At 39.8% G+C, this 18,181-nt stretch overlaps 1 protein-coding gene and 1 long non-coding RNA gene across 5 annotated transcripts in view; one reads left to right on the forward strand and one right to left on the reverse strand.

Annotated features, from left to right (window-relative positions):
• tnrc6a (trinucleotide repeat containing adaptor 6A) overlaps positions 1–18,181 on the forward strand; it is a 42,346-nt gene that overhangs the window by 17,521 nt on the left and 6,644 nt on the right. For 3 of the 4 annotated variants that reach the window (XM_039687368.2, XM_039687367.2, XM_039687369.2), the window contains 16 exons: positions 4,708–5,025; positions 7,731–7,778; positions 9,353–11,908; positions 12,778–12,987; positions 13,174–13,331; positions 13,454–13,531; positions 13,659–13,710; positions 13,813–13,940; positions 14,789–14,920; positions 15,541–15,678; positions 15,768–15,842; positions 15,929–16,367; positions 16,903–17,040; positions 17,297–17,458; positions 17,599–17,739; positions 18,034–18,141. In XM_039687368.2, coding sequence (XP_039543302.2) covers positions 7,733–7,778; positions 9,353–11,908; positions 12,778–12,987; positions 13,174–13,331; positions 13,454–13,531; positions 13,659–13,710; positions 13,813–13,940; positions 14,789–14,920; positions 15,541–15,678; positions 15,768–15,842; positions 15,929–16,367; positions 16,903–17,040; positions 17,297–17,458; positions 17,599–17,739; positions 18,034–18,141 — 4,561 coding nt within the window. In that variant the 5' untranslated portion in view covers positions 4,708–5,025; positions 7,731–7,732. The remainder of the gene's footprint in view (positions 1–4,707; positions 5,026–7,730; positions 7,779–9,352; positions 11,909–12,777; positions 12,988–13,173; positions 13,332–13,453; positions 13,532–13,658; positions 13,711–13,812; positions 13,941–14,788; positions 14,921–15,540; positions 15,679–15,767; positions 15,843–15,928; positions 16,368–16,902; positions 17,041–17,296; positions 17,459–17,598; positions 17,740–18,033; positions 18,142–18,181) is intronic. The other variant, XM_039687370.2, reaches the window with a different exon arrangement.
• LOC148982032 (uncharacterized) lies at positions 174–1,620 on the reverse strand. The gene is made up of 3 exons (XR_016155135.1): positions 1,355–1,620; positions 915–1,048; positions 174–500 (listed from the first exon to the last, which is right to left on the reverse strand). It is a non-coding gene; the product is annotated as an uncharacterized LOC148982032 (long non-coding RNA).

Raw genomic sequence — 18,181 nt, forward strand, 5'->3', positions numbered from 1 at the left:
TTACAATATGACAAAGCACAATATATATACTTTCTCTGGTATATTTTTTACCTCCTAAATGTTTATAAAAATGTGTGTGTTTGCATTTTTGGAAAGGGCCCCAAAAGGACCCCAAAGTGACACTTGGCAACTTGCTTGTAAAAAGTTTAACAAAGTCTTTGTTCACTACCATTCATTTAATGGTTAAGAACGACACATTATTTAGCAAATAAAAAGTTTTTATTTATATATTTGTATACATCTACAAACAAAAGTTTCTCTTTGTTATTAGCAATCAAGACAGTAATAAACATTTCTCAAAAAGTGAGCAGAAAAAGTTGATGTGCACAGGACTGTGACACTCACAAGATCGACGAGGAGGAGGGTCAGGCACCTTGCTTTTGTTGGGATGTCCAGCCAGCTCCAAAATCAGTCTCCCAGAATGCCTTTTGAGACATTGGCTTCTGGTTTTTAGCCTTTGTCAAATCCTGTTGCAGAATATTGGTGCTGAAGTGCCATCACTGTTGACCAACAAACAGGAAAAGAAATTTAGATTTCTTAACATTTTTATAAATACACATTTATTTTCAAAATCAATGACCATTCACATACAGCAATCTACCTCAACACCCACTATTGTTGCCCTGATTGCTATATTTGCACTACCGGCTTTGAATATAAAATCTGTGAGGATCATTCACATACAGCAATTCACCTCCATAGCAACTCTATTGTTGCACTGATGGCACATTTACACTACAGATTTTATATTCAAATTATCATTCACATACAGCTATTCACCTCTATAGCCACTCTTTTGTTGCCCTGATTGCACATTTACACCAGCTTATAGTGCAGACTGTAATCAGACAATAATGCCCTAAAATGCTATTTTTTCCTCACTAAACATTACTTGCTTCACATTATTTACTTACCACAAAGTGCTGGGCTGTCTCTTTCCTCTTGAACTCCCAGAGACAGCTGTAGATGTTGCAGCAACACATGGACACTTTGTTTGTCTGTTGTCCAGAGAGGCCTCTGTCTGGTACTCTCATCATCATCATCGTCACTGTTGAATTACACAACATGGATTAGAAACACGCCTAACACAACTGATTATCTTACATATAAATTACATTTTGTTCTCTGAAAAGTTTTGTTTGAACTTCGTCTTGCGTTCTACATACAAAACAATAGCCTATAGCTAAAGTTACATAAATAATGTTCAATGTTGTAACGTTACACTTCTAATTCAGCGCTTGAATAACAATGGAATTGCACTGCATTTCAATGTACTTATAAGCCCCAATACTAGTGCAGAAAATCAAAACTAAAAAGCAATGTAACAAACTCACTAAAATGTTTAGAAACTTACCGATCTAAAACTGGATCGAGACCTGCCAAAAACATATCCTCTTCTTCAGAGACGCTGGATACAGAACTCTCTTCTGAAAAATACACGTTTTCTTCATCCCAGCTTCGCAGAAATTATTCCAATGCAGCAGTAGGAGAAGTAACTTCTGTCCCAGACGTAAACCCAACCCATTCCAGCAGGCGAATGCAAACACAGCGAGCAGGTGTCGCCTAGCTGCAGCATATCGCATAGCAGAGCCTCTGATCGCCATGACAACCTCTGTGTCACGCGCAGCACGTGTGCGTAAATTTCCATGATGCAAATACTTGCGCGCACAAAGGAACACTGTTATAAACGCGAGATTATGTAAATCCGCACATGGGCGTATTCGTTATGCCATAGGCTTCACATGGGTGACAACAGAAAAGTTTCCCATTGCTATTGGTTTATTTTTTTACCACACATATTAGCATTATACATGATCACACGTCAGCAAAAGCGCCTGACATCCTTCAATACTTTCTATAATTACATGGCCAGTTTTCATCGGACATCTTCTGGACCGATCTCATTCATTTCCAGACACTTTACTAAAAACACTGATATGTTGTTTTCGTTGAATAATGCGCTAGATGTGGAGAGTTCGTCGAATAAACAGGACAACGCCCCATGTGATTAGCAAATGTCAGGATGTAAACAATAGAAGTAATATGGATATTTTTAACAGTTTGCATGTTTTTGGACAATTTTTTTCCCATGGACATCATATACTGGACTCTTCACATGGTAAAAAGACCGATGTCATCATTATTGTGCCAAGCATTACATTTACACAACATAAAAAGGTAAGCCCCCCCACCCCCCTTCATAGTTGTATCACGTTGTTAAAGTTGATACAGAATAACAAAAAACGGCAGCAAAGTTATCTTGATTGTATAATGCTTATATCGAAATGAATATACAATGTCGTAGCTTTCCAACAATGTATTGGTTAACCTTATAACTTGAAAAATAGATATTGTAAACACGCGATCAATGTAAACAATACAAGTTGGGATCACTGGTGATCCCGTGCCAGGCAAGGGGTTAATTAATCCTATTGTATTTATTTCACCAGTTGTAACCTGGTTTCATTGCTAATTTATAGGACTGCTTAGCTAATCAAATGATCGATCTCCTGACTGGCACTGTATTGGGTTTTGTAACGTCGGTGTAACAATGACCATCAGTAAACGTTATGGATATAAACAATATTTAATAATTTTTACTAAGCCGTTCCTGTCTTTATTAAAAGGAAACTCACTTCACCTTCAGAGGCTCTGGGGCAGCTCAGTCTCCAGTCGGGTAGCAGGGCCACCGCACGGCAGCAGACTTGCTGTGTGTGGGAGCAAGACTGAGCGAACGCTGCTCCGCTGCACGTTTGAATCGGGGACGTTGGGGAGTATTTGAGGGGCAGGGGCCAGGGGCTAACAATACATTAAAAACCAAAAATTAAATTGTTAAATTTTGGTAAATGTATTGTTAAAGGAGAACTCGGGCGCTAAATTAACCTTTGGTCTAATTACACATTGGTACCTAGTCAACTATTCTCTGAGATTTCTTTTCATGATAATCAACTGTAAAGAGTTGTATCTCTAAAAGCGTATACGCTAGTAAATGGGGCATATAATAAGTAAAGAGAAATCTGCTCAATGCAAATTTTTAGCCAGATTGATTTTAGCCAGATTCATGCCAGATATTTTATAACATTACAAAATGCAATTGTAAAAAACATTTTATTACATTACTATTTTGGTATGAACATTTACCCGGCAGTGGGGTGGATAGCCTTTTGATATTTACTCACAAAATGAAAAATCTACCCGCACTTGGCACAAATCTCTCCCGACTAATGCTGTAAACTACACAGGGAACCCTCTCATTTGGTGCATTACTATAATAAAAGAGGTTCAAATAAACAACATAGCCCAAACTATTCAACTGCTATTTTTTTTACATGTAATAATTGCACTCAAATGAAAACTGAAATGTTTGCAAACAACTTAGTTATATATAGTTACATGCATTCATAAGTGCTTGTCTTCATGTCAATTAAAGCATACATATATAATTAAAAGTAAACCTCTTTATAACCAACTGACATCGGAAAACTTCCCTAAAGAAAATGCAAAGTTAAAGGGTTAGTTCACCCCAATAAAATACATTTGTCATTAATTACTCACCCTAATGTTGTTCCAAGCACGTAAAACTTTCGTTCATCTTCGGAACACAAATTAAGATAATTTTGATCAAATCTGAGAGCTGTCTCACTCCTTCATAGATTTCTAGGCAATTTCATTCTGCCGGTCCAGAAAAGTTAGAAAAAAGATTGTTAAAATAGTCCGAGTGACTACAGTGGCTCAACCTTAAGTTTATCAAGCGATGAGAATATTTTTTGTGCGCATTAAACAGTAAACTTCAATACAGCCCTAATTTCAACATTTGACGTTTTCTCAACACACAGTACGAGTTGCAGTCTGATATGTTTTTCTGCCCCCTTTTGATTGACAGAATATAATTGACCCTGATCATCGGCTGTTTTTAAACAATCGGACGATGGTTGATAGTAAAAACAAATCAAGTAGTAAATCGTGGAAATGTCTCAATGAAAATATTTGTTTTATTGAGCTCAGTAGTTGTAAACATTTATGTCAAAATTTACATGGACTATGACTCTTATGGAGATTAAGTCTTGAGTTAACAACCCATTTTACAACTCACTATCTGTTGTAGTGTCTAACAATTGTGCAATATTGAATTAATGAACTGCTAGACTGTGATAACAACTATTTGTATGACGGTAGCAGCAAAACTATACTAAATTAGCAACATAGCACAGTTTTGAGTTTGTTTCCAAAATTTTCCTCAATTATTTAGCCAATGTAGAGGAGGCATAATTTACGTAGTGGATTTAATGTGGTACCCATGAATCTGTATGGAACTGCTATATATGTTATATAAGCAAACCATATAGAGAACTTAATCTCTGTATTAAGTTCTGTATTAACTCTTTTGTATTCAGATTATTGGCTTTCAAAGTGTTTAAAATCTGGTCAGTTTCTAACGAGGTGCAGTATTTATTTATCAAATTTTTTTGTAAGGTCTCCATAGTTTTTATTATTCTTTCTTTTACTTTTGGGGTTTTTTTTTTTTTTTAACTTTTTTTACTTTTTTTATGTCTCTAGATCAGGAAAAGTTCCACAAAGAAAAGCTCTTTTTAGGCATCATTAAACTAAAATAGATATTTGTTGATTAGCTTTAAATTGTGCAGAGTTGTGTTGGATGAAAATATTGGGGTTTACAGTTTTTGATACCTGTTATTGTTTTGATTTCAGTGCCAGAACATATCAAGTCCAGTTTCAGCCAGCCTCAGTCTGCCAATTAGAACAGCAGCACCTCCACTGTAACCTGCACCATCAGCAATGCCAAGAGGGCCCCAGCCAGCGGCCAGCCCCAAGCCCTGCCTCGGTACCCGCTCTGTGAAGTTCCGCCGCATCTCTGCTAGCACAAACAGAAACAGCTGTTGAAGTGTGGGCAATCCCTCACGGTCCTCGCTGCCACCCTGGGAACTCAAGTGCAGCTCAACTCTAGCCAGCCAGGGGAGCTCACGACTGAGAGGTCTGTCCTACACTGCGCCCAAAGCCACCTTTCAGGTAATAGTCCTCCGCAAAATTACATTGTTATTTACGGATCAGCCAGGTGCACTGAAATCTATTATTTGAAATCTATATCAATGATTTATATATATATATATATATATATATTAGGGGTGTAACGGTACATGTATTCGTATTGAACCGTTTCGGTTCGAGGCTTCCGGTTCGGTACGCATACAAACCGAACGATTGCTTGGACCATTTTTCCTGCCGGCAAAATTCGTGCTGACGCGGCCAACACAACGTTGCGCAAAATCAAATGGCAAGCGTAATGAAAGCAGAACGAAACTGCGCTGCTCGTTATGTGCTTCATGGATCGTTTATCAGTTCGGAGTTCGGACCAGCAACATCTGTGCAGCGCGAGCCAATCTCGATCAAGCAACACTGTTACCACACCGCGCTCCGGTAAAGAAAACATTTGAGTTTGCCACTGAGGTAATAACATCGCTTGGAGATCTAGTGAGATGCATTCACATTTCTCCGTTATTAACCGTAGATCTCTATTAGATCAAACAGCGCTGTCATGGAAACCAGGAGAAACATTGTGCCGTGAATGAACTAGTACTTTACGTCCACAGACCAGCGACATTCACCATGGATTTAATATAGTAACACTAACTGGAACCAGTTTGGCTGGAATGGTGAAATGCTTTCAAGTACTTCACACATCTTTTTCCAGCACTTCAAAATTCTAATATTATATAAATAAATATATATTTAAATGTTATTTTTAATGTGATGACCAAAACATTATTTGTTCATCCTTCAAAGATGACCCATTTATAAACCTGAAAGTTTCAAGATCTAGGAAAACTCACACTTACTTAAAAATATTTTTTCTTTAACCAAATAGGAAATTTCTCTGGCATTTCTTTCTTTTTGCTGTATCGAAAACGTACTGAACCGTGACTTTAAAACCGAGGTATGTACCGAACCGTGATTTTTGTGTACCGTTACACCCCTAATATATATATATATAGAGAGATGTATGTATTTGTGTGTTTATTTATATATATATATGCAACATGACATCATGACTTCTGCGTAAACATACATGCCAATTTCGAGTCAAGTGGCGTGTTATCTCGACGCATTTTGAGCTATCCGCGTGTATGCGTGTATGTCCACGGCATTAACGTCCGTGTCATTCCGCGTGTCTTTACACGCCGTCAAATGTCCAAGCAAAACAAAGCAAAATGTACATCTACATCTGGGGAGCTATGTTTTTCTTTCCTAGGATGGTAGGGGAACAGTCATAAATGCCATTAACCCTGGTGATGGGTAGGTTTAGGGACAGGGTGAAGTAGAACTCAGTGTGGTGCTCACACTGACGGACGTAGACGAAGCGTGAGCACAGTTGCCGCATCTTAGATGCAATACCGAATTTACTTCTTTCAAAGCTTATTGCGCTTGCATGGTTGAATGCACACACAATTGTCAAAATGCACATCATGTATTCACATAAGAACACACTCTGTTATGTCCTCACACAGTTATATTATGTCCCCTAGACAGAAATTCAGTATGCGTAACAGTATATTAGATCCATTCATTCATTCTTAAAGGGACTGCAGTCTCACAAAGACCATTGCCGTCTGTTTCATTAATGCTAATTTTTTTTTTTTTTTAAATCACTCCACGCTTTTGACTGAATCACTTTTGTGTCTTTTTAATATGACTGTTTGTATTGAATTCATACAGGGAAGGCTAGTTTTATGTGTGAAGTATTTATTACTACAAGTTAATACTTAGGCTACTGTACTTGAAAAACTTCAATACATTTTATTGTATGTATTTTTTTCTATTGTATTTGTCTTAATGTTTTTGTAATGTGCTCCTTCGTTCCTATTTTTAATATCAAAATTTAAATAAAATTGCCTGCTTGCTTTATTGCATTAAACACGTCTTTTAGGGCCAGACGTGTTTAATGATTGTAGTCAGCTTAATAATGATATTGGGTTGACTTAAATGGGAAGGAAAACAAAATAAATTTCAAGGTTTGCATTTTATTCAGTGGGTTTTTTTCTTCAAGTTTTATCTAGCACAGTCAAATAGGAAAAGTAACTCAAAACAGTAATTTAGAATCAAATTTATGTAGCAAATAAAATTGGTTCTTCGTAAATCAAATTTTGAATAAAATTTGTATCTAATCATAACCTCAATAGTCGATATGAATTGAATAGTGAGGTACCAAAAGATTCCCACCCCTAGTGCTCAAAGTACTGTTGTTTTTTTGTTTGTTTGGTATTTTTGTAGTCATGTTGATAAATTGGCTAATATTTTACCATTTTCAGATTGTAAGCATTGTCTTTTGAAAAAAAGTGTCATTTGAAAAAAGAGAGCCGTGCCAAAGCTAAACAAAATAATTTGTTCTAATTGTTTGATTTTTTTTTTTTTTTTTTTTTTTTTTTTTGTAATGCAAGTATTGTGTAAGAATATCTGTACTAGTAGATATTGGCTTGTGCATCTCCCTCTGAAAAACCCATATTTGTCAAGTACTCAATTAAAGTCCGGTTCAGTAGTCATGCTAATGGAGTTACCCGTAAAAGTAGCAGTGATGAATTGGAATTGTTGGTCATAGCTGTAGAAATAATCAATAATAATTGTTAAATGGTTTTAGGGTGTGGCCTTTTTATTGGTGACCTATTTTGCAGCTTCATTTAGTTATATTTCCTGACTGTGTTGCTCTTTGTTTTTCGTAGGCATGGCTCCCATTCGGGATTCTGTCAGCCACTCCCCTAATCAACCAGGTGGCTCACTATTTATTTTTTCTCACCATGTGCTGTTGTTTACTATTTTTGTTTTGTGTGTGTGTGTGTGTGTGTGTGTATGTTAAGTTCACAAGTCATCTGAAAACCTGTTTGTCAGTTTGTGTGTAGGTAGAAAGTTGTTGCCAATATCTCTGTGGTGCATGCTTAAGTGTTTCTATGTAGATTCTCTCAAAAAAAAAATGTCTCTCCAAATTTAGCCATTTGCTCTAGAGCTTCTTGTAAGAATTAATATGATGTCTTGGCATAAGTAGACTGACTTCCCCTGTTTCCTGCCAAATCTGTGTTTTTCCTGTGTTATATAAGACCAGACTAGTAGTGCTGCCAACTGTTTTAAAGTACTAACTTTTCTGAATTCAGTCTTGCATTGTAAGTCAGAGATTGTACACACTGCCCATGACACAATAAGTCTCCCATTAACGGGATAGTTCCTCCAAAAATATTAAAGGCTGTCATTTACTGACCTTGTGGTTCTTAACCTGCATGACTTTGTTTTTTTTTTTTTTTTACGAAAATAAATGCTTTTGTGTTCAACTGAAGTCATCATATAGGTTTGGAAAGACAAGGTCAGTAAACGACAGGCTTTAATAGGGTGAGTGATTAATAGCAGAATTTCCTTTGTTCTATCCTGTTAACTTGTAGACTACTAAGTCTCTCCTTAGTTGAGGTCTCTTTTTGTCTCCCCTGGAGAGATGAAATCTAAGATCGAATTGTAATATAACTGTAATTTTCCTTTACCTCCTTTAGTGACCTTCAGCAAAATCTCATTTTACTGAGTCACTCTTAAACAAACAGTTTACTTGAGACCAGCTATGAGACTGTCTGTGCTGCTTTGTCTTCCCATATCTGTTGTTAACACAGCCGGGGAGAAGGATCTCAGACTTGGCAAGAGAACGGTGCTCAAGGAAGCTTGGCAGCCATCTTGCAGAAAAATAGGAAAGCAGGAGCAGGCTACCAGAAAATACTTATTTTAACAAACACAGCAGTTGTGTAATTGTTAGAATTTAGTGCCCCCACGCTTGCCGCATCGAAGCAAAATTAGCAAACTTGCAGAGACACTTCACACTTTGTGTTGCTGCTTGCAGTCGTCTGTCTTCCCCTTCTCTTCCATCCTGGCTTGCAGCATGATCATGCTGCGGCTACAAAATGGTGGCAGCTCTACTACTGTTTCAGTCTGGCTTGAGTGAGACATTTCTCAGCAGGACAGAGACAAGGACTATGGGCAGTTAGCCATTGTTCAAAACAATTTGTCGTATGTAACCAACACATTTATATATTCCATTTGGCTTGTGTTTTAGGTTCTTTTATTTGCACTGTGTGTATTACAGTTAATAACTCGGTTAATAAAACAATCAGGATATTTCATTGCATGTCTGTGGAGCTGAATGTGCTGGATGTCTAAATTAATGTCTTGCTGGATGGCTAATTTTTCCCAACATTTTTTTTTTTCTTTTTTGGAAGGAACCCTATATTTTTAGTCGCCAAATTCTTATTAATTTTTTTTACTAAATTCAGTTTCCCATCTGAAATGACTGACCTTTTATTTGCGTTCACAGGTTTGGAACATGCTGGTCTGGATCCTCAGTATGAAAGTTCACCATGGAGCTCTGGCTCACCTTGCAGTGACCCAAACAGCAACTGGGGAAAAGTTGATGAGGGACCCTGGCCCTCTATCACTGGTAGTGACCCAGAGTTAGCCTCAGAATGTATGGATGCTGACTCTGCCTCCAGCTCTGGGTCAGAAAAAAATCTTAGTATGATGCCGCCTGGGAGCACATCTGGGGGTGACAACAATGGCAATAGACAAGGTTCTCATTTCATGGTTGCAAATGGCAGCAATAATGTGGGTAATGGGAGTGTTAAGGGGCCTTGGGGTGTATCCAATGGCTCAATGCTAAGCACATGTCAAGGCTCCGGAGATGGCCCCAGTGGAAAGCTGGCAGAAAGCAGCCATGGCAAAATAAATGCATGGGGTACCCAAGTTTCCTCAACCAATATAGGTATAAATCCAAGCACTTTGAACCCAAATGCCAACCATGGTGCCTGGCCCGTTCTTCAGAGCACTGGGCCCAATCCCCACGGGCTGGTGGGGAACGGAAATGGTGGCACCAACACTCAACAAAGCACCATAGGTCAAACACCCAGCATACAGAGTATCAACTCTAAGATGTCCTGGGGATGCCTGCAGCTGTCCGAAACTGAAGTCAATGGTACAAACAAGGTTCCAAGTGGGCAGCCTCAAAACCTTAACACTGAATTTAATGGACCAAATAACACTACTAACTCGATGACCTCTAGTTTACCAAACTCTACAGGTTCAATGCAGATAAATGAACAGCCCCCAGGGCACCGAGCTTGGCCTATGAGTACAGGGGGCTCCCCTCAGCTCCCTATTTCTCCGGTCTCAAATGGCACTTCCATTTCTCAACACGGCAACAGTGAGGGGATTAACAGTGGGTCTTACGGTACAGCATGGGGCGTTACACCCAGCACTAATTACTCTGGAGACAAATGTCCCATCCCTAAAGGCCAAGCTGTGGGCGACACTGTGAATGCAACTCTAATGCAGTCTGGAGCCAACAGTTCCTCTGTGAGTGCTGCTTTAAAGAATAATAATAATAACGGGATGGGTGGTCGTGAAAGAGCTTGGGACTCAACACCCGGTACCTCACAAAGTATGTCTTGGGGAGCAGGTAATGGTGTGGGCCCAGCTGGGATCCCTCGACCCTGGGGGAGTGCCTCTTCCTCTTCTTCCTCTTCCTCATCCTCTTCAAACACTGGCACTAAGGTCTCAAACGGGGAGTGGAACACTTTGCCCAGCAACAGTCAGCATTCCAATGATGGCACAAATGGAAGCAGAAAGGGAACTAATGGATGGAAGTCTTTGGAGGATGATGCTCTTGGCATAGGGAGCTCTAGTCAAGCGTTGCAAGGCAGCACGTGGAACAAATCTACAGGCAGTGAAGGTAGCGGAGAGAGCTCGGGAGGTCGCAGTGAGCGGGACGGGCAGCGGGGTGGCAACCGACGGAGGGGAAATCAACAGGGGATGGTTAATGCAGCTCTCTCTAGAATTGACGTGGACCCAAGGGTGCTGTCCAACACTGGATGGGGACAAACTCCAGTCCGCCAGAACACTGTCTGGGATGTTTCAAGCTCCGATAAAAAGACAGGATGTGGACAGACTGGCTGGGGCAGTGCTCCCCCTCAGGTATCTAACTCAGGTCGGTGGGGAGATGGACCCAGCACCAACAAAAGTAGCGATTCTTCAGTGTCTGGGTGGTCTGAATCGAAACCTTTAACTGGCTGGAGAGAAACCAAAAGCTCAGTTGGGCAAAATGGATGGGAGGATGCCCCTTCTGTTACAATGAACAAAGGTGGTTCCTCATGGAATAGCACCAAGGATGAGAAGTCCTCTTGGAATAATGCGCCGAAGGCAAAGCAAGGCTGGGGCTCTGCTGGAGAGGGATGGGGTGGAGAAGGCCCAAAGGGAAACCATTGGGTAGAGCCCCAGAAGTCTGGTTCAGGTGGCTGCGACAGTGACAGCGACCGCTCTGGATCAGGCTGGAGTGATCCTGGGCGCTGCGGGACAAGCAACATCTGGGGAGGCAGTGGAGGCAACAACACTCCTGACCAGAGTGGTCCAGCCACAGGATGGGGAGACTCACCGAAGACCAACAATCAAAACCAAACCTGGGGCGAGCCAATCAACCCAAGCCACTCCAGCCCTGCTTGGGGTGATAACACAAAAACAAACAACTCTTCAGAATGGGTCAAGTCCCAAGAATCCAGCATGGGAACATACAGGAGTGGGAACACCTCTCAGACTGGAGCCCCTAGTCAGAACAAGCCTACAGGATGGCAGGGGGGCCCAATACCTGCTGCCTCCAAAGAAGAATCTTCCACTGGATGGGAAGAGCCATCCCCTGAATCCATCAGGCGCAGAATGGATATTGATGATGGTACTTCAGCATGGGGAGATCCCATCAAATTTAATTCTGGCAACGTAAATATGTGGAACAAGAACAATGCTGGAGAGCAGGATGGCATGGCTGTTTGTCAACCCCCACAAGCCCAAAGCTCCATGGCTCCAAAGGAAAAGAACTGCAGCTCAGGTGGGTGTCTTCCTTTTTGGCAGTGCCTTGGCAATTATTACTCACCCATTATATTCATCTTTAGTCATGCACTCATCCCTTTGGAATTTTCTGGATGCACTTTTTCCTCCCACCCCTTTCCTCTAATACCTCCTGCACTGACAAGTTCTGAACTTATGAGTAGTGTTTGTTTGCATGTCTATATAAATATATTCATGCAGTACATTGAAATTGATATAGATTGTATAGAGACGGCCTTTTCATTTTTGCTATTTGCTAAATGGGAACTGTAAAGGTATAGGTTCAAATAGTGTTCCCACTCCATTTGATATTGGCCGTGTTTGAGCTGTGCTCAGGGAAAAATAGGCTTGGGTTACATTCTGACCGATGGTGCAGTCATATGGCAGCAACTTGAGCAGGAGGGCACACATGAACAGGGCTATTTTTGAAGGAAGTATTCAGGGCATATGCTGGATGGTGAAAGTGCAAAAACCTTAGTGGTTAAATGTAAGCTGATCCATTAGAAGGACTTCAGAGTAAACAAAGCTTACATAAGCATGTTTATGCAAGGGTCGGATTTAGGCCATCGGAAAGTTTGCAGGTGTTGTCCAATGCCACTTTGGAGTTTATTTGTACATATTAATTGCGTTGTCCTTGGTATTAGATTTTAGTTTTTAAACGATAACCTTTAAAAACTAGTATAGTTTTTTTTTTTTTATTATCATAGCTATTTGTCATGTAGCTAATAATTCACACTTCTGATTCGTGTTTGCTCTGACGATTTAATTTATTTGCAAAAAAAAAATACTGTACTATAAAAATAGTATTATTTTGTGTTCTGGTCTTTTTCAATTTTTCTTTTTTTTTCTTTTTTTTGTGTCTGCCCGCAGGGTGGGGAGAGACGTATTGTGGGCCACAAAAAAATGAGTCCCCTACCTGGGTTGAGCATCCTGCTTCACCTGTCACTGTAGACAATGGCACATCTGCTTGGGGAAAGCCTGTTGACACGGGTTCCAGCTGGGAAGGGCCAGGGAGGGAAAACTCTGGAGGCAGTAGCTGGGGCAATGCTGCTGTAGGACAGCAGTCACAGCACAAGTCTGGTAAGTCACATCTCCAATTAAGGCAAAGAACTTTCTTTGATTTATTTTAAACCCATTGTTTGTTTTCCCCCAATATAAATATCAGGGTGAAATATAATGAATTTAAATGTGTTCAGTGAATTCATTTTCAATCACTAAATGCATCACCCATTTATTTTTCATTTGATATTGTTTTTGTCTTTTTAGGATCCAAACCTATGCAAGACTGGTATGGAGAGCAGAATTCTATGGCAGGGCACTCCAACTTGGAGGAGGAAGGGCAAGTAAAGATAGGCATGTGGAACAATTCATCACTGGAAATGAACCAACCTGGTAACAGTTCCTACAAGAAGATGCCTCCAAAGGTAATAATTCAGACCTGATTTAGCCTGGCAGAACTACTTAAAATATCATTCATTGAAGTTACTGTTTTATTGAATGGACTTAGTGACAAAGTTGTGTACATTTTGCTTGCTTATTTCCTTAGCTGAACAAAGGACCCAACAAGCAAGATGATTCTCAATGGATGAATCAGTTTGTGAAACAGTTCAACAACATGTACCCTGTAAGGATTAATACTCTGATTGCTACAATTTCGATTGAAACCTGTTTATTTTAGATATTAGGTGACCACAAATCCTTTGAGAAACAAACTCATTGGTTAGCATGCTCACGCTTCTGTCTTTTTACAGAGGGACTCTGCTGAAGATTCCATGAAGAGCAATAAGATGGATATGTCTGGAGGTAGGTCACATTCACATATGCTTATATTGAGTGATGTTTGTCACAGTCCATGAATACTAGCATGATATTGTAAAATCTATAAATTCCTCTCATATCCTGCAGGAATGACAGACAAGCGCTTTGATGTTGACAAGCATGTTCTTAATATGGGAGAGTACGGAAAAAATCCTGCTTCACGTCACCAGATCCACAAAGATTCTCCCATGGACCGTAATCCCTATATGGATAAGGTCAGTTATTTCCTAGTCTTTTATAGCATTAATGGAGCCTTCACTTCACACGGTGACTGTCACTTTTGCTTGTTGGTTACTTTAGCACCCTCTATGGGAAAGAAATGCAATGCAAAGAGACTATGTTGTAAAATTGATGTTTTATATCAAATTAAACTATTCCTGAAGTTAAGAGCTTTGAGGGTGCATTTAAGGGAGCAAATTCAATTAAATATATTAATATATAAATATAATATATTAAATATATTTTTGCTTAATTTTAAGCAAAATTTTCTATTTTAAAATGATTTTAAGTAATCTTAAGGCCCCATTGGAAAGCCCAAATTTCCTTTTTCACAAGGAAATGCTTCAATCAATTACATGGGGTATGTAACATCAAGTTGTTCAGGAATCGTAGTCTCTTATTCCAATTCCCTAAAACATGCCAAAGAGGATGCTACATAGCCTTTCTGTCACCTTTTCTGTGGCTGTTAATGTGTCTTTCTCTCGTGGCCTGGCGTTCCTTCTGTTCTTTGACCACTGCTGTTGTTCTCTGCGTCCTGCTTCTCTCTCTCTCTCTGCTTGGCCTGTGATTGTGCTTCAGCTTTCACTGACTGCATGTAATAGCTCTGTAGCGGAGGAGTTCGGAAACTCACAGAGCACTTCCATGCAAAATATCTGCATTTCCCTTAAGAATAATGCACAACAAAATCAATGCAACTTGCCAGGGCCTCACCATCCAAACTCTGCCTCTGTTAGGCAGGTAAGTTAGTGCATGCAGAGCTGAAGCCCTGTGTGCTGAAGCTGTGAATGCACTGGACTGCTGAATGCTCATTATGTACATGTGGGTTGTTTGTGTTTTTTCACAGAATGTAAACATGTACAGTGTCGGTAATGCAGCAGCACAAGGCCGGAACGCCCAGCAGCCTCCAGCACAACCTCTGAACTCCACTCAGCCCACTCTACGCAACCAAGTGCCTCCTCCACTACTTCCCTCTCAGGTAACTACAATTGGGTTTCTAAAGCTCAGTTCACTTTAAGATAAAATGAAAATTCTGTCATTTATTACTCACCCTCATGTTGTTCCAAAGCCTAAATTCAATCTGTTAATTGTATAAAGTGATCGAGTCAAGACTAAACTGCTCAATTCATATGGATTAGTTTTACGGTCTCTTCATAAACTTTTTGAAAAAGTTGCATAGCTGTCAATGGAGAGTACAGAAAGGTCTCAGATTGCATCAAAACGATCTTCATTTGTGTTCAAAAGATGAACCAAAGACTTGCTGGTTTGGAATGACATGAGGGTAAGAAACCCTTTTTGAGTAAACAAACCCTTTAAGCTGTGTGGTAAACAAGGTTCCCACTGTTGCTTTAGGCCATTTATCAGAAAAAAGTGACAGGAAATTTCTAAATGTGTGATTCCGCACATGGAAATGAATAAATTAACTCTTAAAAATAGGGCTGCAAAATTTGAAGAAAAAAATATTATTTATATTTTACTAAGAAATGATTTGCAATTTTATTAAAAGGAAATCAAGAGACAGGATCAATGTAATTTGTAACCATTAAAATGTGTAGGTCTTTTATTTTTATAACGAATGTGTACAATCTCTCTTTGCAGGTTCCTCCACCCCTGTTGAAGTACTCTCCCAATAATGGGGGTCTGAACCCTCTGTTTGGCCCACAGCAGGTGGCTATGCTGAACCAGCTGTCTCAACTCAACCAACTGTCTCAGCTTTCACAGATTAATCAGTTACAGGTATTGATCCCACTGCAAGTAACAGCCTAGAAGATATTTAAATGATAAGTTACCATGTTCCTAGCGATACATATTACTTTTTCTTCCAGCGTCTCCTTTTGCAGCAAAAAGCTCAAAACCAGAGGGCCATGCCTGTTAACAGCCGCCAGCAGCAGGAACAGCAGGTTTGTGATCTCTTGGACCAACTTGTCTGCTTGTTTCTTTCTCTCTTGGCTCGTTTATGTAATTTTTTCATTTGTGAATTATGTAGGGTCGTGGTTTGGGTCCGTCCCAGCAAATGATCCAGACTCCTCGCCATCTCGATCCCTCCCTGATGAAGCAACAGACTTCCCCTCAGCCACCCTCACTGCACCAACCCAGCCTCAAGTCCTATATGGAGAACTTCATGCCCCCCAATGCCTCTGACCTGCAGAAAGAACAAAGTTCCTTGAGCTCGTTCAGTAATTTCCCTTTAGGTGGGTGTCCTCCCCATCTTAATGTAGGTCAGACTGACTCTGTGTTGCACCAAGCTGCCAAGCCCAACTCAATGTTTGCATCTGACATGTCAGGCTATCTGCCAGCTGGCATTAGTCAAAGTCATAGCCTCCTAGCCCCACCTATGAGCAATGGCCACATGGTGCCAGGCTCTCCCATCAACCCTCGGGTAGGAAAGAACTTCTGTCCTGACAGCAGCTCTCTGCCAGCAAGAGGTGAATACAGTCTATCTATTTTGTTGTCCCCAGGAAAGTTTCTTCTTGCATTTTGTATTAGAGGGGAAATGAAAACAATGCAGTGTTGCAAAACCTTCTGATTTCAGACCCTTATTATTTGATTGTAAATCCGATGTTTGGCTGGCATACGTTTGGTGCTTGTACTTATAATTTCTGCCGCTTGACAATATTGTTGTTGTTTTTGCTTTTTCCTTTGTTGTCCCACAGTTTTTGTGCACTCTGTAATTTGTTTGCTGTAATTTGTTCGATGCGGCTGCCATCGTGGTGTGAACAGTGTTACACAAAATCCAAAGTATTAAGTTGTGACGCTGTCACCGTAATAAATAATTAGAATTTTTTACAAAATTCAATACTTTGATATATCAAAAACACTGAGTGCATTTAAATTGAATCTAATGTTGATATGATCTTTTTGTTAGAGCTGCTGCTGCGGTTTATTCCTGGATAACAGAAATGTTAAGAAAATGCACATTCTGACAGAAAATTTTAAATGACTTTTGTTGTATTCCTCTAGGTTTGAACTCAAACTTGAATGTAAGCAACCTCGACATTAGTAGTGTTGGTTTTAAGGAGCCACAGTCCCGCCTGAAGAAGTGGACTGCCATGGATATCTCCGTTAACTCGCCACTTGATCAAAACCCCAGCAAATCTGGTGGGTTTCCCCATTTGAGAACCCCTTTTTTGTTATCAGTTATAACTTCAAAGCTGATATGAAAAAAATATGACCGTGTGATTAATTGTGACAAGTGCATTCCATCTCAATGTTGTTCTTTTCGGATATTTTTTTTCTATTTAAGAGTGTATTATATTATCAAGGATAAGTAATCATTTTTAGTCATTTTTGTGCAGCCCTAATCTTATCTCATCAAACAATGTGAGCAAAAAATCTAATGGATATTTTACTATAGGTGCTATAACATCTGGCCTGAGGCTTGAAGACTCGCCCTTTGGTCCATATGATTTCATGAATGCCAGTAACACTCCCATCAGTCCTCCTGGCTCTGTGGGAGATGGCTGGCCCAGCCGTGCCAAATCACCTCATGGTTCAACTAATGTCAACTGGCCACCAGGTTCAGACCCATTTGTTTCATAAATGATTTACATGTTCCAATCAAATCTTTTACTCAAATAGAATATTAAACAAAAGCTCAATTGGTTAAGAATGGCGCTGTGGCATGAATGAGCTCACCATGTTATGTTTATTTGACAGAGTTCCGTCCTGGTGAGCCCTGGAAAGGATATCCAAACATTGATCCTGAAACTGACCCATTCGTCACTCCAGGCAGTGTGATTAATAATCTCTCCATTAATACAGTCCGGGATGTTGATCACCTCAGGGACAGGAACAATGGTAAGTGATCTGTTAAACCAGCTATATATCATTAGAAAGTACTGTTCGATAGTTTCTGGTCAGTAAGAATTTTTTTAATGAAATAATTTTTTATAAAAGTAACATTTTAAACTTGAAATATATTAATGAAAATATTTCACAATATTTCTGATCTTGTGATCCTTATTTGATTTTCAAGTCAGAGACTTTGCTCAGAAACCATTAAAGAAAATTGAACGGTACTGGAATTTGCTGAGTTGTATGTATTCGTGTTTTCAACAATTAATTTTTTATTTTTTTTTTCTGTTCTTCCAGGGCCATCCTCATCACTTAACACCACGCTGCCTTCAAATAGTGCCTGGACATCCATTCGTGCCTCCAACCACAATAGTTCCCTCAGCAGTACAGCACAAAGCACTTCAGGTTGGTGTGCAACTATTTTGGCCTAGCCACACAGGCCTAT

Source organism: Pimephales promelas, chromosome 3, assembly GCF_988280905.1.
Source record: "Pimephales promelas chromosome 3, fPimPro1.hap1.1, whole genome shotgun sequence".
Lineage (NCBI taxonomy): Eukaryota > Metazoa > Chordata > Actinopteri > Cypriniformes > Leuciscidae > Pimephales > Pimephales promelas.